The 20605-nt window shown below is 54.2% G+C and overlaps 10 protein-coding genes across 10 annotated transcripts; 5 read left to right on the forward strand and 5 right to left on the reverse strand.

Annotated features, from left to right (window-relative positions):
• Nucleotides 1–36: 36 nt before the first annotated feature.
• Nucleotides 37–1795, reverse strand: BO70DRAFT_370741 (cytochrome P450; the record flags this gene model as incomplete). The annotated part of the gene is made up of 3 exons (XM_025544760.1): nucleotides 37–930; nucleotides 1015–1608; nucleotides 1718–1795. The coding sequence occupies 3 exons, from the start codon at nucleotides 1793–1795 to the stop codon at nucleotides 37–39; spliced, it is 1566 nt and encodes a 521-aa protein (XP_025399955.1).
• A 1467-nt stretch (nucleotides 1796–3262) lies between these two features.
• BO70DRAFT_290796 (C2HC5-type zinc finger protein) lies at nucleotides 3263–4924 on the reverse strand (the record flags this gene model as incomplete). The annotated part of the gene is made up of 2 exons (XM_025539373.1): nucleotides 3263–4390; nucleotides 4445–4924. The coding sequence occupies 2 exons, from the start codon at nucleotides 4922–4924 to the stop codon at nucleotides 3263–3265; spliced, it is 1608 nt and encodes a 535-aa protein (XP_025399956.1).
• Nucleotides 4925–6858: 1934 nt separating this feature from the next.
• On the reverse strand, nucleotides 6859–7913 carry BO70DRAFT_395946 (SGF11 family protein; the record flags this gene model as incomplete). Its single annotated transcript, XM_025546579.1, has 2 exons — nucleotides 6859–7779; nucleotides 7848–7913. 2 exons carry the CDS (start codon nucleotides 7911–7913, stop codon nucleotides 6859–6861), a joined length of 987 nt encoding a protein of 328 aa, XP_025399957.1.
• Nucleotides 7914–7996: 83 nt separating this feature from the next.
• Nucleotides 7997–8698, reverse strand: BO70DRAFT_335590 (uncharacterized protein; the record flags this gene model as incomplete). The annotated part of the gene is made up of 2 exons (XM_025541067.1): nucleotides 7997–8536; nucleotides 8599–8698. Coding segments are annotated over 2 exons (240 nt in total), but the record flags the coding sequence as incomplete, so codon positions are not given.
• A 202-nt stretch (nucleotides 8699–8900) lies between these two features.
• BO70DRAFT_361629 (GNAT family N-acetyltransferase) lies at nucleotides 8901–10457 on the forward strand. The gene has a single exon (XM_025543086.1). It carries the CDS (start codon nucleotides 9023–9025, stop codon nucleotides 10175–10177), a length of 1155 nt encoding a protein of 384 aa, XP_025399959.1. The 5' UTR covers nucleotides 8901–9022; the 3' UTR covers nucleotides 10178–10457.
• Nucleotides 10110–10484, forward strand: BO70DRAFT_27459 (uncharacterized protein). The gene has a single exon (XM_025538980.1). It carries the CDS (start codon nucleotides 10228–10230, stop codon nucleotides 10423–10425), a length of 198 nt encoding a protein of 65 aa, XP_025399960.1. The 5' UTR covers nucleotides 10110–10227; the 3' UTR covers nucleotides 10426–10484.
• A 1164-nt stretch (nucleotides 10485–11648) lies between these two features.
• On the forward strand, nucleotides 11649–13088 carry BO70DRAFT_361630 (3' exoribonuclease family protein). Its single transcript, XM_025543087.1, has one exon. It carries the CDS (start codon nucleotides 11869–11871, stop codon nucleotides 13060–13062), a length of 1194 nt encoding a protein of 397 aa, XP_025399961.1. The 5' UTR covers nucleotides 11649–11868; the 3' UTR covers nucleotides 13063–13088.
• BO70DRAFT_335600 (aspartic endopeptidase) lies at nucleotides 13070–15288 on the reverse strand. The gene has a single exon (XM_025541068.1). It carries the CDS (start codon nucleotides 15153–15155, stop codon nucleotides 13290–13292), a length of 1866 nt encoding a protein of 621 aa, XP_025399962.1. The 5' UTR covers nucleotides 15156–15288; the 3' UTR covers nucleotides 13070–13289.
• Nucleotides 15289–15479: 191 nt separating this feature from the next.
• Nucleotides 15480–16432, forward strand: cyp1 (putative peptidyl prolyl cis-trans isomerase (CypC); the record flags this gene model as incomplete). The annotated part of the gene is made up of 3 exons (XM_025545334.1): nucleotides 15480–15512; nucleotides 15560–15601; nucleotides 15693–16432. 3 exons carry the CDS (start codon nucleotides 15480–15482, stop codon nucleotides 16104–16106), a joined length of 489 nt encoding a protein of 162 aa, XP_025399963.1. The 3' UTR covers nucleotides 16107–16432.
• Nucleotides 16433–17144: 712 nt separating this feature from the next.
• BO70DRAFT_361633 (putative Rab geranylgeranyl transferase escort protein) lies at nucleotides 17145–19250 on the forward strand. Its single transcript, XM_025543088.1, has 2 exons — nucleotides 17145–18621; nucleotides 18815–19250. Exons 1-2 carry the CDS (start codon nucleotides 17583–17585, stop codon nucleotides 19159–19161), a joined length of 1386 nt encoding a protein of 461 aa, XP_025399964.1. The 5' UTR covers nucleotides 17145–17582; the 3' UTR covers nucleotides 19162–19250.
• Nucleotides 19251–20605: the final 1355 nt, after the last annotated feature.

A 20605-nucleotide genomic window follows, 5' to 3' on the forward strand; every position in this document is an offset into this window, starting at 1 on the left:
ACTAGCAATGCAAGCTGCTAGTTTCCAGTTAGCAAGTTATGCACTCCTCGGCACCACCAACACATTGGGGCCCTCCTTGGAACTGGTGAAATGGTCCACCAAGGCCAGATGCCCGTTGGCGTCCTCCCCGCGACGATCCGCCAGCGTCACGTCAAACAGGAACAGCAGACGCGCGATCGTCAGCCGCATCTCCATGAAGGCCATGCTCTTGCCGATGCAGCCGCGGGGCCCGATGCTGAACGGACAGAAGGCCCTGCGCGCCAGCTCGACCGCGTCCCGGGTGGTCTCCCACTTCTCCGAGCCGGAGTGGCAGACGGCGCCCTCGATCCAGCGCTCGGGGAGATACGCGGCGGGGAAACGGTAGTAGTCCGGCTGGCGGTGGATGGAGTAAGTTGGGGTGCCGCAGTCCGTGCCGCCGGGGAGAAAAACCCCGTCGACCAGCGCGCCGCCGTCCATCACCTCGCGCGGCGGGGCCCCCGGCACGGCGGGCGCCAGCCGCAGCGCCTCGTCCAGGCACGCCTTCAGATACACCAGCTCGTTCAGCTTCGGGCCCGTGACGATCTCCTCGACCGACGCGAAGCTCGACCGGATCTCCTGCGTCAGGTGCGCCATCGCCCGCGGGTTGCGCACCAGGTAGAACACCGTGGCCGCCAGCGTCGTCGACGTCGTGTCGCTGCCCGCGATCATCAGCACGTTGGCCTCGCCCCAGAGCTCCGGCGTCGTCAGCCCCTGGCCGGTTTCGGGGTCGCGCGCGTTCAGCAGGTAGTAGAAGAAGTCCCGTTTGGAGTCGTGGCCGGCCAGCGTGCGCTCCTGCGCCCGTTTGTTCGCTTCCACCCGCGAGTTCATGATGAAGTTCCACCGGTCGTTGGTGAGACGGTGGATGAACATTTGGTCCAGGTGCCATCGGTCGAGCGGCATCCAGAGTCCGCACTGTGGTCGGTCAGTCAGTATCAATCCATCAATGCATCCAATTCAACTCTTGCAAAAGCTGAGAGGAAGGGAGGGGAAGCATACCACATAATGCCTATTCGCGGCGCGATCGACCAACTCAATCAACCGTCTCCGACTACTCTCGATCAACATATCGAAGCTTTTCCCGAAACACAACTCGCCCATCACATCATAGGTCAAGTAACTAAACCACCGGCCCATATCCTGCGCGACGGGGGTCTTCTGCTGCAGACGCCCGAGCCCCGCACACAGCTGCCGGACATGCAACAGCATCACGTCCTCCATGCTCTTCAGCGCATGGTCCGAGAAAGCCTGGCTCAGCACGCGACGCTTCCGCCCGTGCATCACCTTGTCGATGGCGTTGTGGGTGTTGTACACGCCCTTGATAGCGGGGAAGGCATTGTAGAAGTCGGCCTTCTGGAGCCGCTTGCCGTGGCCGTAGATGTCGTGCAGGCCTTGGGCGGTGTTGACGGAGACGAAATTCGGGGCCACCCGCACGTGCGACCCGTATTGCTGGTGCAGGGCGTGTAGCCACAGGTGTCGGTCGCCTTGGAGGCCGTGGTACAGTTGCACCCACGGGGTCAGCGAGGCGAGGATCGGGCCGGGGATGCGTCGGAGGGGGTGCAGGAAGCGGTTGTAGAGGGCGTAGATGAGGGACTGGTGATTGTCGAATGTTAGATTAGGTCCGAGAAATAGAAGTGGATGTGAATATAGATAGATAGATAGATAGGATGTATGGATGGAAAGACAAGAGACAAGAACATACCAACCCCAAAAGCAACCCCACAACGCCCACCACAACGCGGTCCACAGAAACGACCTTCCAGCCAATCTGCGCCAGCATATTGCAGGTCACTTCCCACCTATCTTGCAAGAAGAATATCACGCACGCGCTATCGCCTGCAAGGATCAATAGAGCTGCAAGCCAGCCAGTCAGCCAACCAGCCAGCCAGCAAGACCGATTCGTCCCGTCCCGTCTCGTCTCGTCTATACTAGTAGTAGTAGTAGTAGTAGTAGATAGTAGTAGTATCTAGACCAACTACAGTCAGTCCGCGGAGGGAAACAACCTAATCACCGAGGGTACCCGCGGCCAACCGAGCGGGGAAACAAAAGCTGAGGGAAATTCCCCGCAATGACGATGTCAGTGCCACACTAGTGAGTCCTGGATCCTGACAGGGCCTTGATGAAACAACCCCCGATTTTTGAGCTCCAGGTGGGTAGATAGATAGATAGATAGGTCCAAGGGAAGAAAAGAGGAGTAGATAGGTAGATTGGTACGTCCAAACCAACCAACCCCCCCCCCGGAGACTGCTGGTTGCTGGCTGCTGTTATATAGTCCTCTCTGCTCGGTTAGTTACGGGTTTACTTTGCTTTTCTTTCTCCTCTTCTTCGTCTTTTTCCGGTACGAGGTGACTAGTTACCTAGTACCTACCTACCTAGGTTAATCATGTCTCGGTGAACTAACTACCTAGCTAGGTAGGACACACCAAATTTAGGTTGGTTGGTTGGTCGGTCGGTTGGTTGGGTCGGGGGCGTCATCGTGGCGATGATTACTTGAGCAGAGAGAGAGGGCTCTTACTCTCTCTGTCTGTCTGTCTGTCTGTCTGTCTGTCTGTCTGTTTGCTTGTGTTGTCTCATCCTTTGAGTTTCTTAGATACAAGGTTGATGAACATTTTGGGTCCGGGGGTTCCGGGGAGGTTCGTATTCTGGATACGTATGCCGTATACGCGGGAGATTTGTGTGGGAGTGGGGAGGGGGAGTTAATTGACTGTAAGTAGATAGGTACAGGAGATGGTTTCCATAGTGGTAGTTCTGAGATAGGTCATGCATTTGTAATAGTACACTGATGCTGATGCTGCCCGCAGCCGCAGCCGCAGCTGCAGAGCAGTGCCGAGCAGTGCAGTGCAGCTCTTTCCGGCCTGCTGCGCGTCACACGTCATATCCGGGTTGAGTCGGTTTGTCGGTTTGTCTCTGATGGATATGATATCTATTTGAAACTGGAACAGCATTGCCGAGGATGATGAGGAGATTGACCGCTTATCCGCTATCCACCATCCACCATCCACCATCCATCCAAGTCCGATTAATATGCCACAGTTGGTGACATCCACGGCCAGGCTGGCCCAATCACTGCGTGCTCGTCGCGGCAGGTCTTATCAGCGGAGTGGGTTGGTTGACTGGGGCTGTCTCGCTGGCTGTCACCTGTCCACTGTCCACATGCACAGACGGGCTCAATGCTCGGTTATGCTTCGGCTAGACCTGGTGGTGGTGGTGGTCAAGGTTGGCTGGCTGTGGCCACTCCCAGACCACCTCAGGTATGACCGTGCAAGCCACCATCCAGAATCCATTGCTCATTGTCGTCGTTGTCGTCCTGCACTCTCCGCCAAGAGGCCTGCTTCCGCTCCCTGCGCTCCGCGTCGGGCTGCTCCCCGTCCGTTGGCTTCCAGACCGGTCGCAGCAACCCTCCGGCCGCCAGGAGAGGGTTGTGGCTGAAGGCTTTCCCGCTGCTTTCGCGGCTGCCTCCATCCGCCAGCTCCTCCTCTGCGTCTTCCTCGGCCGACGGACCCGTCTCCGCGGGCCCCGCAGACTGGTAGACCCTCGTCACCCGCCCCCCCTTGATATCCAGGCTCATGATGGTCTTCTTCTTCTCCCACTCCGGCCGGGCCTTCTCGTCCATCTCTCGCTGGACCCGCTGCTGCTTCTTCAGGGCCAGCGCCCGCTGCGCAGGCGTCATCCACAGCGTCGACGCAACATTCGGGGTCTCGAAATCCGCCGCCTCGTCCACAACCCGTGTCCGCTTCGCATTGTTCGCCTGGAACTGGAGCAGCTTGTCGCGATGCGCCTTCGCCGCGTCCAGCTTGCTGGACCCCGATCCCGGACCCGGGCCGTCCTCCCGGTGTACACCCTCATTATGAACCCGCATCTTCTCCTGTCCCCGCTCCGCCCGCAGCTCGCGAATCATGCTCTGGATCTCCTCATCCGACAACAGCCGCGTCCCGCAGAACGAACACGGCTGGAGCCCTTCGAGCGAGCAGATGATCTTCCCGCAGTTCAGACAGTTCGGCGCCGCTTCAAACAACGGATGAATACTCGCGTAGCAGCTGCACTTCCTCCCCTCGCCGCCCAGCGTCGGATTCGTAGACATCTCCAACGCAGAAATAGCGGCCGTCAAATCATGGATCATATTCGTAGTCAGCGCACCGCCCCCCTTCGCAAACGCATTCCCGCCCCTTCCTCCTCCTCCTCCCCCTCCTCCCCCACCAGCCCGTGCCGAAGAAGGCTTCGCCGCTTTCGACTTCACATTCGGCAGAAGATCCGAGATGACCGGCCCCGCCGCAGACGGCGGATTCTTAGCTGCGGCGGGGGTATGTTGTCGCGGGACGGGCGACTGGTTTCGAGACGAAGTGGCAGATGTCTCGCGTGAAGACGCCAGGATATTCTGCGTCGACAGTCCACCCATCTCCGGTGTTCCTCTCCGCGGTCCTACCCCTACCCCTGCCCCTGCCCCTGCTCCCGCCCCCGCATCCTGTCTCCCCATCGTATTCCTGCCGCTACTCGACATGTAATCCTCATCCTGGTCGCCCTTTCGATATCCGCCCACCACATTTCCGAAATTCTCAGGCCGACGGACCGGTCCGGCGCTGTGGAGCGGCGGTTTCGACTTCTTGCCTCGTTTCCCTCCGGAGGTGGTGTTCCGGGCTGCTGGAGTAGTGGACGACGGTGAGACCCCGCTGGAGACGGACGGCACCGCGGGCGATCGGGCAGGCGGCGGGGGCTCGCGACGGGAGCTGAAGGCGGCGATGAATTCGAAGGCGGCGGGGGAATCTCCCAGGAAGTTTTTGAGGTGCTCGGCGCCTTCTTCTTTCGAGAGACTGGCCGTGTAGGTGATGATCTGCGTGAGGGACTCCTCGTCCAGCGGGAGAAGCTGGGCGAGGCGCGGCACGCCCCAGGTGATGAGGCCGGGGTTGCTCATTTCGAGGTGGTAGGGAGCTGGAGGTTATAGAGTAGGTGTGTTTTCATGACGGACGCTGGGTCCGAGGTGGGATTGGGATTGGGATTGGAGGTGAGGATGAGAATGAGATTGCGGCGGCGGCGGGCGGGTGAGCCATCGTGAGTGATGACATGTGTTGTGGGGGCCAGATTTGTAAGGCATACATTATGTTGACGAAGTATACCACAGCATTTAGGTAGTATGTTTTATATTCTGGACACTTTCCTCGATTCTTTTATTCAGTTCCTTTCTTCTCTTATATACAAAAACATACTAAGCTATATCTAGTACAGTCTACTTCTCGTCCCAAGCCCTGGATGATGATGCTGCGGAGAGCAGCCAGTCTGGGGCTGGGTTCTGAACAGGAAACTCACCACATATCGTCGAAGACTCTCACGCTCGATCAAGATATCCGAGCTGTTGAACTGAACGAGGCTTCGCCCTACCCTTGTTGAATATCCGCTCCCTGGATACAAATATTCACCGACAGAGAACATCTGTTCGAGGCCATGCGTTGTGAAAGCATACTACCCAATTCCACATGATCTTGATAGTCTTGCAGACTAAGGATCGATATAATGCTAAATCATAATCACATGTCGAATGTGATCTGGAAACAGGCATGGCATGTCTTGCCCCCAATCAAACATGATATCCCGCCAGCTCCTAGGAGTAGGGGTGTCCGGGTTTCTGAGCGTGGCACTTCACTTTCTCGAATGCCCACTGACTGCTGCGTGTACGGTCCCGATGGTATACGACCCAGCGGTTTCTTTCCGTTGTCGGTAAGCTCGTGCTGAAGTTCAACGTTCAAGATCTTCGTCGGGTCTGCACGCCTCGGGATGTATATCTGGAGGAACGGTAGGCTGGGCAAGAATCCGAGTTGCGCTTGTTTATCCGTGGGGACAGGGTAACCTAGGTATGCAGGATACGGATAGAAATGTGCGATATATACTCCGCGTCAATGGCCAGATGTTGTAACAAATAGATGTTTCATCTGTGTGCTCCTCCTGGCGGGGAAGTAGATATCGAATAGTATCCGCGGACTTTTGGTTCAATATCGATATTTAGGATATCTGCCATAATATGGACATAGGAAGACTAGTATCTCCTGTGAAGTAGTATGATATCAAGATCCTCGCGTTTGCTGATGATTATAATTATGGTAATATGATAGTTGGATGGTGGTAATTGTAAGATGCCAAGTTGCTCCGAGAATGGTTTCCTGCTTTCATATGCCAGCTTGGCTGCTCTATGTAGAAGTGAATCATCATCACCGACCGGCTACAAATCACCTGCAGTAGACTCAGACAACCATTCATCGGCTGCGATGCCTTCAACAACTAGAGACTACAGCAGTGACGACAGCTAATAATTCCCTACCTTATCACGCAGCCATTCACCAAGACCACCACCCACAGAGACCCAAAGCCCTACCATCAAGTATGTATCAAATCAAATCAAATCCAATCGAATCGAATTGGCAGTGTAAATCTGAGCCAGCATAAAGCCAGAGTCCCTATTGTACATCACCCGCGAAAGCATCTATCCCAGAAAGGCAAAGCAACAAACACCTGTATCAGACAAAAAGAAAGACGGCGAAAAAGGTTCAGATGACGTCGAGCACGTCCTGGCCTATTTCGATGGGTGAGTGAGAGATAGAGATACTAAGGTAGGTTCCCGTTGACGCCGTTGATGCCGGGTATTTACGTCAATATCGTTAAGCAATGGAGACTATGTCCAGTGTCTCGTCTCCGGGCAGACACACCCGCATGTCTGCGAGAAAGCAAAAGCAATGGCATGGGAGGAAATTGGGGAAGGGGAGGGTAGATATGAATGATGAGATAAGATAAGAGGGGGAGGAGGAAGAAGAAGAAGAGGAAGAAGAAGAGGATGGGGAAGGGGAAGAGGAAGAAAGGCTAGGCGTTATCCCCGTTCGCCTCGCTTTTGATGTCAACGTCACCGGAGCCAGCTGCGTCGCTCGCCGCGGCCATGTCTGGGGTGAGTCCGTTTTTCAGCTTGCTGGGCGGAGGTGGCTTGTTGCTGGTCAGTTTCTTGGGAGCCCCGAGTTTCTTCTTCTTTGGGAGTGTTGCTGGGGCGTCGTCATCGACCAACGGGCGCTTGGGTGGAGCAGAAGTAGGGGTGCTGGCGCCATTTTCCATGGGGGTCTTGTTGCGGTTGGTCTGTCGGCCCGATAGACCCAGACATCTATCCAGATGCTGGGCAACCCGAGTGACCACGAAGTACCTTGGACAGTTGGGACATTTGACAGTCGGGAATGAGACCTTCTCCGGGGCAGCCTGTTTGTTAAAAGAACTGTCAGGCGTCGTAGGAGGACTCGATGCTGGCGTATTTGACGTGTTCGTCTGCTTCTTTTTCTTGGGATTCAGTTTATCCGTGGCGAACGGGTTTCCATGCACATCATGCCCCGGCTTGCTGATCATCGGCTGTTTCTGACAGTACTCGCGGTACGGATCTGGCGGCGGCCGGGCTCCAACGCCCGTCGACGGGTACAGGAGACGGGGCAATCGACAGTCAGGGCAGATGACCTCTTTAGTTGTCTGGAGAGGATTACCCTTCAGGTATACCTTGCCTTCTTCGAAGACAGCCGCCTCAGTTTCCACGTGTATGTCTTTGAGCTCCTCCAGATCAAGATCTCCGGGTTTGAAGGCAACGGCCGGCTTGCCGCTCTCTTCGCGTCGCCTGGTTGCCTCTTCATCGGCCTTCTGCCTTGCAGCAACCACCGCCGAGCGCATGCGGGCGACCTTTTCATCACGGTGAACCTTGGCAACAATGTCATGTATGATGTTGTAAAACGTATCGTTGAGGATATCGCACGTCTGGTCGAGTCAGTTTCTAATAGATAACGCATTGCTCTTGAAGAAAAGTCCAATCAGTCGCGACATACCAACTTGGCTAGCGTCCCTGGAGGAAGGGAACTCCCATGTTCTTCTGTTCCATTTGATTCACCCATTTTCGACAGTGCCTTTCAATTCTGCAGGATGTTAGTTGGAGAAACCTAAATCTTAATAAGACCAAGCAACGAGAAGGCAGAGATGAATGCAGAAACCGCCCAAATCAAACCAAGCTGCAGTGTTTTTCCAAGGTACATCCGTATGTTAGAGCAGTTTCCGCGACGAAAACCCCCTCAAACTCCCTCAAACCCAACGAACAGGGCCACAAGCAAAGACCCCAATCCAAACGCACCTTAATGCTGATGTATATCCCGTAGCGATGACAGCGTCAATTGTGGGCAGGACGTTCAATGTTTACAACGATCGCTTTCGCACGGCTTCCAATATTTGTTTCCAGCTTCAGTGTCCCAGCTCCATGCAGTTCGCGCAGGAGGTCTTAGAAACGTGGTGGTTGGAGTTCGCAGGTTCTCACGGATGCGGATGTGAGGAGATAGTGTCGTAATCGATGACAGCGTCCGTGTTCGCCCGAGAAAAGGAGACAGTCAAGGGGCGCCCGTATTCCTCCGAAAGGTGAGGTTGCAAAGGAGTAGCACGCGAGGACAATAGCTCGTAGGGTCCCGTAGGGTCCATCTGCCTGGCGGAGGTGAATGGCGTCTATTACCCGGGGGGGGCGGGAAACCCACGGCAGGGAGAATCAGCGGACCTGCGCGCACGGTCGTCACGACCGGCGGGGGAGCGACTTACCTGGGATCAGTTTCACATATATAGAAAGGGGAGGCGGCAAAGGGAGCGAGGCAGGTAAAAGTCCGACCACGAGGGCAGGGACGGGGGCAGGACCAGGGGCAATCCTGGATCGGGGAGACGTGGAGAGAGGCTCTTTTGCGCTGGCCTTTGCCTCTTCCAGCCTTCCAGTCCGTCGCCGTCCGACCGCCCCGATCTTATCTTATCTCATCTCCGCGTTGCCTGGCCGTTTCCGTCCACCGCTTCGCTGCCTTGCGCTTCCCCTCTTGTTCTCTGCCCTGCTGCTCTCTCCCCTCCTTCTTTCTCCCTCCTCCTCTTCCCTCTCTACCCTCCCCCACTCTCCTGTCGATCCGACCGTTCAACCGCCCCCAGTATCCACTTCAATCGGTGCGGCGGTCTGTCTCTTCCTCTCGCTCTGACAGTCACTATGGCATACCAGTTCTTCGCAAAGGCGCATCAGGCCAAGGCACCCACGCCCGCTTCTCCACCTTTGTCCTCCCCTCAGCCTCCAGCGCCGGTATCTTCGGCGTCAAACAACCCCTCGGCCAGACCACCCAAAGGTCCGCCACCGTTCGTTGTTCCCCGTCAGTCCAGCTCTCCCTCTGTCAACCTCGCATCCAAATTCCAACCTCCAACCGGCCGGGACCCTTCGTTCCAAGCGCCTCCCTATCCCCATCCCATCGCATCAGCCCACCCAACTCCGCACCCGCACGTCACCGTTGAGTTAGTGGGCACAGCGCATATCCCTTCGCTCACTCGGATCACGGGCTTGCTGCTTCCCATTCGCTATCCCAACTCCTTCTACACAGCCACCATCACCGACCCCGTGATCGCGTCACTGTCCCGCGTGGCCATCTACCACGATCATCCGGTAGCAGCCGCGCCCGCCTCCGCGACACCCCCCTCCTTAACAAGCCCAGCCATAGGGACCGACAAGGTGATCGGAGGGATCAGGTGTCGGCTCGAGCGACTGCCGCCTACTACCGCGGAGCTTTTGCAAGGTACTTCGACCTCGGAGCCTACGAATCTCTACATCCAGACTCTCCATCTACTCTCCCCGTATCGCGGATATGGAATCGCGGCTTCTCTACTCAACTCGCTGCTCTTCTCTAACTCGGATTTGTCGTCTTCTGGGTCTCCGGGTCCCCGATCGGCTCAGCAGGTCTCGGAGTTGGTGAAACATTACAACATCCGCACCGTCACCGCGCACGTCCACGAGGCCAATGACGAAGGTCTGAAGTGGTACGTTGCGCGTGGGTTTCAAGTAGAAGATGGGGTGGTGGAGAACTATTACCGCCGTCTGAAGCCGTCCGGGGCTCGGATTGTCAAACTCTCACTCCAGTGGACTGACGCTGATAACGAGGGGAACAAACCATCCCGCAACGAGATTCAAGACATCCCCAAAGACCAACGTAAGACGTCAGTTGGAGATGACGATGACGATTGGGAGAAAGTCGAAGCAGAGGACGATGACGAGGATCACGGCGTACAGCCATTCGCCGACTCTGATTCCAAGCTCTTTGAAGTCGATGAAGGCGTGAGCAGGAAGCGCAAGGCAGACGATGAGCCCCAACGGCTGTGACTGACCTGGCTCATATCTAGAAGTATAGATGCACTGATATCCTCATTTCCATGTTCCTTTTGGTTTGCTTTTTGCTGCCTGTGGCGTTCCATCTATTCCAGTCATTTGATACCCTTTCCATTGCGCATACCCTTCACAATAGATTACTCCTGCTCTGCACGTTGTTTTATATCTGCTTGTCGCTCATCATCGAGTGTACATATGTCATCTGCAATCTAGTTTCTTCCATATATATAGATCATGTTTGAACTAATAAACACCCAGTCCAAACACAAGGTGGTCCCTGACACGTCACCATTGGACGGGTCTGCAGGAAAGGAGTTCTGCCGTTTAAGGTTCCAATTGGCATCTGGTTCAGCCAGAGACTTATTGACCATGGAGTGTCTGTAGGGCTGTGAAGTGGTCGCCCCTGCCTCCACCGCTAGTTTTAACTAAGTTTTCCCACTTGATGACATTCGTGCCCAAGCCCTTGCCGTCAGCCGCCAGGGTTTCGAGAGCCTCTTTCACCCAAAACACACAGTTCCATCCTGCTTGGCCTTGTCTGATAGGTATACTGCGCAGTATTTCTACCAGTCGATTCCTATCGTCCACCTTTCCGATTATGACTCGAACAAGCAGCATGCTGGTGGCGAGAAGCGGGCATTCACACTCCAACGTGACTGACTGATCATTCTAGCGCGATTATTTGTACTTGTCTTGATAGAGGAATATGCAGGAGGGGCACAGAGGTAGCTGGTATTATATTAATGTATATATTATTGACAGCAATTCAGTAATCGCACGCTCCTGTACTATATCATATCACGAGAGATGGTAACAGCTGTTGTCCGGAACAAATACAAAGTGATAGTTTAGTAGATCTCGGCACTAGGATTTGAGAAACAATAAAAAAGTGTGGGGGTAGTAGACACTGGTTTTGGCACAGACTAGTCTATATACGGGCGGAGGATACACCAGGGAGGCATCAAGGCGAACAAGAATACAGGAGGAATAGTTGATTAAATTCGATATCAACCCATCAGGGATTAAGTATTGTATTATTGTGGCAGCTGTCAGTGTGTGCCGAGCCGGAACTAGATCACAGTAAAGAATCTTAGATCTTTAAAGACTAGTTTCTTAGCTCTCTCTGTATTGCAGCATAGTTATCACTCCGGGATTATTTATCTACTGACTGAGCGAGCCAGAGCAATCCGGAAGTGACCAGAGCTGCTGCCGGTGCGTGTTCAGTAAGCACGTGCTGCCCTCATAAAAGCGGCGGCACCCGAATTAGGTAAGTGAGCGAGTTCACTTATACACCATTGAACTCAATATGTACATCCTTGTGGTTGTGATATTGGAAATTGATTCTGTCTGAGCAAGGAAACAAGACACAAAAAAAAATTGCACTTAAAAATAGAATAATTTCAAACAGGAAATTGATAATCCCCACCATTGAGAAACCGCCCAGATCGGATTATGGCTCTGGTCTAAGCAGACACCGGGAGACCCAAAGCCCACTCACCGCCCGGCTGATTCCCCCCGAATTCTGCCGCCGAAAAATGCACCTCGCGCGAGCACCGTCTTCTTCCCACCAGAACAAACAACCACCCTTTTTAAACCCACTGCTCAATTAAAGCCCTCCTTCTACAACACCAAACCGGAGAGAAGCGAAGCGACAACAGCAGCAGCACCGCCAGCACACACCTTCCAAAATGGCGTCCACAGCGCCATCCCTCACCCTCCCCCCCTCACAATTCGCCCGCCTTCAACCTCACGCTTACCTCCTCGCCCACCTCTCGCCCCCCGCATCAAGCAACCAGCCCTCCATCCGAGCCAACGGCCGCGCGCCCTCGCAGTTCCGGACCACCTACGCCAACACCGGCTCCCTCACGCACACCAACGGCAGCGCGGTCGTCCGCGTGGGCGACACGACCGCCGTCTGCGGCGTGCGCGCCGAGATCCTCCCCACCGACGACATTGCCTCGTGGAGCGTGTCGCACTCTTCTTCCTCCAACACCAACAAGCGCCGGAAGATCATCAAGTCCGAAAACGAAGAGGAGGAGGAAGAAGAAGAAGAAGAAGAAGAAGACCCGAACGAAGAATCGCACATCCAAGACCTCAACCTCCTCGTCCCGAACCTCTCCCTCAGCACGGGTTGCGCCCCGGGGTTCATCCCCGGCGCGCCGCCCTCCGCCCTGGCGCAGTCGCTATCGCACCAGATCCTGAACCTGCTGCACACTACGCGGCTAGTCCGGGCGGAGGATCTGCGGGTGTGGTACCAGCCGCCCAGTCTAGGCGGGGAGGAGCTGGAGCGGCATAATGCGGAGGAGCAGATGGATGTGGATGTGGACGAGGCAGCAAGGAAAGACGGCGAGGTCAAGGCGTTCTGGGTCCTGTATATCGATATCATGATTGTGTCGATGGCGGGGAATCCGTTCGACGCGGCGTGGGCGGCGGTGTTAGCGGCGTTGCGTGATACCAAGCTGCCGCGGGCGTGGTGGGACGTCGACAATGAGATGGTGGTGTGTTCGGATGTGGTGGGCGAGGCGCGCAAGTTGACCCTGCGGGGATTGCCGGTTGCGAGCTCGTTCGCGGTGTTTGAGGCGGATGCGGCGGCGGGGTGGAGGGCCGTTATTGTGCCTGATGCGGAGGAGGAGAGGCTGATTGAGGAGGGTGATAGGAAGGGGATTCAGCGCAGGTGGGTGCTTGCGGACCCGGATGGGTATGAGGAGGGATTGAGCCAGGAGAGGGCGTGTGTGGTTGTGGATAAGGTGCGGGGGAAGACGGTGATTGTGAAGATGGAGAAGAATGGGGGGTGGGCGTTGGATGGGAAGGAGTTGAAGGGGTTGGTGGATGTTTCGGAGAGGAGGTGGGAGGAGGTTAAGACTATTCTGGAGCAGTGTTGATGGGATTGATATGATATTGGTGTTGTTGTTGTTGTCTATTTTGAACAATGGGCTAATGTTACATTCAATGATACCATGCTACCTACCTAGTCTCTAGATCATCACTTCTTTCGTTATTGTGTATCATGCATGAGGCTTCGCTTGCCATGGGGATAGATAATATCCGGTAGTGTCTAGCAGATGTGTAGACTTAGAGGGCTGAAACCGAGAAGAATAACAGCGAGAGCTCAGTTAGGGTCCACGGATGCGTGTCTGGGACTCCTGCGCAGTCTTTTGGCTGGGGGTTCAACGTCCCGTTCGGTGCCCCCGACAATGGACCAGTTTTCATCGTCCTCGGTGGGCTTGCTGTTCTCCGACGGGCTGCGGGACCGGCTGGTCTCGCTATCGCTCTTTCGAGGATGGTATAGAGAGATGGTGAACAGCTCGAAGTTCTTGCTGTCATCGTCCTTCTTCTCGTCACTGTCCTTCTTTTCGGTTTCCTGGTCCTGAGATTCCTCGCCGCTGCTTGATGCCTCTGGCTTTCTCTCCTCGGTCTTCTTGGACGTTTCGGACGGTGCCTCGTTTCCAAAGAGTCGGGAGAAGAAACCGCCCTGCTTCGCGGGTTCGGTAGGTTCCTTCTTGTCGTCTTTTTTCTCACTCGCGTTTTCATCTTCCTCCTCCTCTTCTTCCGCATCGCTGAATTCCCACATCTCATTGAGTTCTCTCCTTACCAGGGCAGTTCCCCACAGGGAAATCAAAACACCAGGGACCAGGTACAGTAGGGCCGGCTGAGGGTGGTCAAAGATCTGCATCACGACAAGAGTGGCGATCATCCCAAAAACGTATCCAATAATACTCGCCGTGAAGTACGGCTTGGGGAACGATCGAGCGTTGTGGTACGGGGGTTCCACCTCCGGCGTCTTGGGGGTGACAGAACGGGTCCAGAAGCGCTCTCCCCATCCTCCTGTCGCAATCTGGTATACAGGCTTGACGAAGTCCAACCCATTACCCTCTGCCTGTGCCTTCTGCATACCCTTACGCTTGTAGTAGAGGTAAAGATCGAACCGGAGTGCCAGACCTATCATCATACCGGGAATGATGATGTCACCGAGGCCCAGCATGGCCAAGGAGATTGTGTCAGGCGCCTCTCCAGGTCCCGCGGGGCGCGGGAACAGCAGCTTGATGGGGACGTCCAATTTCTTCGCAACGGTCACCATCAACGGGGTAAAGTAGACAAAGTAGATGTCGTAGAAAAACAAGGATCCCAGGATAAGAGATCCCGTGACGAAGGTAGACGGGGACATGAACTGCAGAGTGCCGTAGCAGAAGCTGAAGCCCAGGAAGTTGGTCAACCACCATGGCTTGGTCACAAAGGTGAAGTAGCCGATAGCAGGCAAAGCCATAGTGATACTGAGGACATCGAGCACGCCAAGCCAGCATTCGGCGCTGACAACACGATGCACATGGACACGGAGCCTAGCCCGCCAATATACCACGCCACGCAAAGCCCAGAGCACTGCGCGGATCGTGTTCGGCAAGGGGATCGCGCCCAAGAGGCCTGGCAGCGGAGAATGGCGAACTTCCAAGGACTCCGTATCCTCTCCGCGAGCCCCCTCGAACTTGCGCTCTGAAGGCTTCGGCTTCCAAGCTCTGCCGGAGGAGCTGTATTTGCGAGGGAAGATAAACGACCGGAAAACCGAAAGACTGTCCTTCAGAAAGGCCACGGCGAAGAGAATGCCCATCTGCGAGAAGTAGAAGCCGAGGATCTTATTGAGAAGCTCGGCGCCCATGTATTTGATCACCAGATACAGTCCACCGAGGGTGAGACCGGCCGTCAGAGGGAACATCAACGCATCGCTGGGCACCAGGCCCTCCATCTTGCGATCGTTCCCCGGGCCTTCCTCTTCATTGTCCGACTCGTACCCATCTTCCTGCGATCCCTTCGGTGGCTTTGCGGCGGAGGACGGTTTCGAGAGGGAAGCGTGGGCGCCGATATAGATCGGGAAAAGAGCGGAGACGAGCAAATGTCCGTAGGTGGGCAGGAGAGGCTTGATCGCGGTGAACTGGTAGATCGCCTGGCCCAGGAACTCCGCGAGAGGGCTAACCTCGTCCATGATGGCTGCGAAGGCCGTTCGGCAAGGTTTGGAAGGAGAAATGGCCTAGAAGTGAATTGTGGAAAGCGACAGGACAGGAATAATGTGAGAGTGAGAGAAAGTCAAGGGTTCAAGAACAATCCATGGTTGTTTTGGGGCGATGTTTACCGGAGCTTCGGGGCTGTCGGATTGCCTGCCGTCATTGGGATTCACCAGAACATCGGATGCCAAGCCTGCCTCTGCTCCGGCCGCCGCAAAGCTCAACTCCATCCCTCCCCCGCGCATGCTGGACGGCCACCCATAAGCGCTTCGATTGGGCTAAGTGCGCATTCACCTGATCCCATCATGGCGACCGATGTGGCTTTTGATACGAGCATGGTATGCATGTCGACATCGACTGTGTCCGGTGGCGCTAACCTGTCCAGGGCTCATTCACGGTAGAGCTCTACAACACGCATGCTCCCAAGGTCCGTTGCACAGACATATTACCCGTCCAACTGCCATTTCAATGCCTCTATCATTGCAATGCCTCGTACTGATTTTTATGGTGTTCTCTAGACTTGTAAGAACTTTGCGACACTGGCGCAGAGAGGCTACTACAACGATGTCATCTTCCACCGCATCATCCCCAACTTCATGGTCCAAACCGGCGACCCCACCGGCACTGGCAGGGGAGGCAGCTCCATCTACGGCGAGAAGTTCGAGGACGAGATCGACCCCAGTCTGAAGCATACCGGTGCTGGCATCTTGAGCATGGCAAACAGCGGGCCCAACACCAACGGCAGCCAGTTCTTCATTACTCTCGCCCCGACGCCCTGGCTGGATGGGAAGCACACTATCTTCGGTCGCGTCAAGAGTGGCATGAGGATCATACAACGCATGGGGCTTGTGAAGACCGGCGCGGAAGACCGGCCCATGGACGAGGTCAAGATCATCCGTGCCAGGATCGTGGAGGAGGGCGGGGACGAGTGAGGCGAGGCACCTGGAACCTCAAGGCAAGGGCAAGGGCAAGCACAAAGAGGCGCTACTTCTCGGCATACCAGCAACACCAGTCCTCCGCGAGATGAGGAGAGATAGTTGGTTGGCATTGGGTGGCTGGATGGCCAGCAGACATGGGTACGGAGGCCACGCCGCCAGGCTCCTCAATGGCATCGCATAGCACGACCAGCCCTACGTTTCTTGAACGCAGCAAGGCCGGACTGAGAAAAGCTACGACAGTCTGAGAACCGTGTCCGCGAGGCAGAGGAAGAAGACTCCAGATAGACCAAGCAGACTACAGACTACAGACTAGATAGGTGGATAGTGGAATGTATCACTACAAAACGAACTGCTTCCGTCAAATGTCACCATCAAGAGCAGCAGATACAGAGTGAAGATTCTATCTACCACTCCCATAAACGACAAGACCAGTGAAGGCTTGTGTTAAGGCGACAAACTGCTGTGGAAATCCAGCAGTAAGTCGGTGCAGAGCACCAGGAGTGGTGTGAAGAAGGAAAGCTACGGTTGTGCGCGCGAATTCCTCCTTAAGCGGCGCCCGCGCTGGCAGGCTAACCGCTTGGGGGATAGTCAATATTATATTCGGCCTTAGGCATACGGCATCTTCGATCGTACTGCGACGACTCCAGAGCTGTCTATCATCGCAATAGAAGATTGATACATACGAGAAGACTTTGCGACTCCTTTTATTTGTTTAAAAATACAGTATCTGGATTCTATCTGACCGAAGGGGCATAATCGTCTCGTCCGTGGGCGTCATACCAGCATCAGGCATATATCCATCATTTGAAGCTTGAAAAAGCACTGACAGTAGATTAGAGCTTGATGCCTTAGTTTTTCAACAGGCTTTGAGATCATTAATAAGCTCCTTCCCACCAGGTTGGCCTCAGAAATGGCCTGAATCGAGCTCCAAGACGTCGGGAGCCTGATATACGGTCACGTGACGCACCACTGCGGGTCCCGTATTTCTTCGCGTGTCCCTCGCTTTCTTTTCCCCTCTGAAATTCTTTCTCCCTCGAACGGATGGTCTGCGTTGCACCACCTTTGGGCTGGAAGGTCCTGCTACGAAGGTGCTCAACTGCTTGTCGCCCATCGTGATGATCGCTGGGCCTGCTCATTGAACCTTGTTCCAACGCTCAGCCTTTCAATCCGGCTTCGTCCAGTCCAGTCATCACGATGGAGTCGCTCGCGGATACGCCATGGGATGTGACGATCTCTGGCACTGGAATGGCCCAGTCACTTCTCGCACTGTTGGTTGCTCTAGCCCAGCGCTATGTGCTCATTGCTGATCAAGTGTCTTGACAGGGCCCTTTCCAGGTCAGGTAAGAACGTGCTCCATGTTGACAGAAATCCATACTACGGTGGTCCTGAGGCAGCCTTCAGCCTTCAGGAGGCCGAAGAGTGGGCTACTAAAGTGAACGAGGGTAGGAGCTCCCAGTCTAAGCGATCCCAATGCACTTGCTGACTAGTGTGGGTGAGCTAGAGACCGGGGAGCTCCCTTTCGAAAACGCTAGTATATGGTCGGAAACCGTGCCGGGGTCTGACACTCAACTGTCGGCCTCGCGTGCATACACCCTCTCCCTGTCGCCGCAGCTTATCTATACCCAATCCCAGCTATTGCCCACGTTGGTGTCATCCAAGGTGTACCGGCAACTGGAGTTCCAGGCTGTGGGAAGCTGGTGGATATACAAACCTGAGGCTGGGGAGGGTAGTCGTCTCTATCGTGTTCCCGGTAGTCGCGAGGATGTCTTTGCAGACGACATGATCAGCATGAAGTCGAAGCGAACTTTGATGAGATTCCTTCGTCATCTTGGTCAGTCTCAGAGCGATACGTCCGAAGAGGGGGGTATCCCTTCGGAAGAGGAAGGCCTTGATACATCTTTGCTTGAGTACCTCACCACGAAGTTTCAGGTACCCGCTGAGCTTCATGAGCCCTTACTCTCGCTTTGTTTATCACAAGCTTCTCTCACTCAGACGCCGGCCAGTTACGCACTACCCCGCATCAAGAGACATCTGACTTCTATCGGCGTGTTTGGTCCTGGATTTGGGAGTCTCTCGGTGAAATGGGGCGGTGGCTCTGAGATTTCCCAGGTGGGGTGCCGTGCCCTTGCCGTTGGTGGTGGGGTTTATGTTCTGAATACTGGAGTCAAGTCGCTCGAGCATTCCACAGAGCAGGAGGCCGTTGAAGATGCGCGCATTCAGCTTCAGTTGACCAACGACGAACTTATTAAAACCAAGTTCGTTGTTGGCTCCAACTGGGATCTTCCTGAGGAAGCTCGCCCTTCTTGCGAGTGTGACAAAGTGGCCCGGTCTATCTCGGTCGTTTCATCTCCCTTCGAGAGTCTCTTCCCCGTTACCGCAGAGGGTGGACCAGTCCCTGTAGGAGCGGTGGTGGTGTTCCCGGGAAGCTCTCTTGGTCACGCAGATGATTCACCGCCGGTCTGCACTTTGGTCCACTCTAGCGAGACGGGCGAGTGTCCCGCTGGACAAAGTAAGTTTTTGCCCTATTCTGTTTTACACCTCCCTGCATTCCTCCCTCGTATGATGATTTTTTTCAAAAAAAACTTATCTACATTGTCTGTAACAACATGGATGAAAACTTTTCAATCTGATCACGAGATTCACTTTTTTCTATGACATACTTGCATTCTTGTCTTGCGACATCTTGCTAACTTCCGTCTCAGGCGTCGTTTATAGCAGTGTCAGCATACCCGGGCCTGGAGGGCAGTTGATGATTGAGAATGCCGTGCAGAAGCTTCTTGAAATGGCCGCTGATCCCAACGCAAAGGTTCTCTGGTCCCTGCGTTATACGCAGTTGGGCCGAAGCAGCGTTGATGGCACTCCTGTCCCCAACATAACCTGCCCATCCAAGAACGTCATTTGCCTCCCACCGGCTAGCCTTGACCTTGCATTCGATGACTCCTTGATTGACACGGTGAAGAATGCCTGGGAGCTAATCATGGGGGAGGAGGCCTCTCAACACGAGTTTATGCAGTTCGAGGACCGCGAGGGCGCCTATAACGAGGAATGATGCGGACTCGCAGAGCGATCCTCATGTAAAGATATGTAGTTGTTACTTAGCCATACTCTTATAATGTACTGTCTGGCCTCGCAGCCATTGAACATACCCAACCCATGTCCATGTAATCAATTGTAGCTCAACGCTCCCGCTATCTATATGATCCATCATTTCCGAGCTATAGCCACAGTCCTACTCACCCCGCCCCTCTTCACCATAACAACACCATCAGTGTAACAACTCCCCACCCGCACATACCCACATTCAAACACACAGCACAGCTTTCTACCTAACCCACCCACCTGACATCAACAAGCTGCCGTGCTCCAACCACCTCGTACAACTCCCACTTACCCTCCGAGCCTAGTACAACCCAGACTCTTAATTTCTCTCTCACACTCACGCACAGCTAGCTCCGCACTCGGTGTCACCTGCTATACGAGCCATCTCATGCAGAACAGTCGAGGTCAGACGACGAGGAGGACCCGATAGATATCTAGCTGGAGAGATTCCAGGGGAAGGTGTCGGATTCCGGGATGGTGATGTAATGTGTAACAAGCGAGCTATTTCATGGTCTCTATGGCGTGGATATGATATGATATGATATGACATGGTATGTCTGGGTTCAATTGGTATGCAGGTGTCTTGTTTCGGGTGTTTCATGCATGTGAATGGGATGGGGGATTGGATTTGAGGGTTTGTGTGTAGATAGTTGGTTATGGCTATAGCTACCTACAAACTACCTGTAATCATAAATATAAACAGGGGATGTTATGTGAGACTTGTTGGGGTTTCATTTCTTTTGCTTTGTTTTTTACCTTTCTCCTTCATTTCCCCCCATTTCTTCATCTCTCTTTCCTTCTTGAACATATACCTAAGCATCTCTCGCTGTTAGATCTGGACCAGAAATTGACTCATTTTTTGGCTTATTACTGGGTCATGCATTGTGTTTTTGTTTACGGTATATTGCATGCACTAGATCTGGAAAATGAGAACTTGACGGTGAATGTTCTAGACGAGATCAGGGCTCATCTGTACTACTGTGCCGTTTAGTAGTACTCCGTACCAAGGGTTTCATACTCATCAACAGAGGGACTTTTTATACGGAATACTAGGTCGGTTGCGGAAGAGTATGGAGTTCTCTCTTTGTCTCGATATAATCTCTCAGTATAGAGGACATCATTATATATACGCAGGGAGTATCGGTATTTCCTATGCTTCAGTGCAGATGAAAGAGTGTGTGTACAATCAGTGTATAGTACGGTCTATGTAACAAATATTCCAGAGCAGATGGGTAGAGAGATAGCTTGACATGGCATGATCCTCGCACTATTGCACAAATTCTAGAAACACAAAAAAATCCGATAGATAGATCACCTTCCATTCATCCATGTAGAAGCACAAAGTTCTTTGTGCGTAGCACTATGACAGAAATCTCCAATGAATCAACATCTCA

This window comes from Aspergillus heteromorphus (assembly GCF_003184545.1).
Source record: "Aspergillus heteromorphus CBS 117.55 chromosome Unknown BO70scaffold_10, whole genome shotgun sequence".
NCBI lineage: Eukaryota > Fungi > Ascomycota > Eurotiomycetes > Eurotiales > Aspergillaceae > Aspergillus > Aspergillus heteromorphus.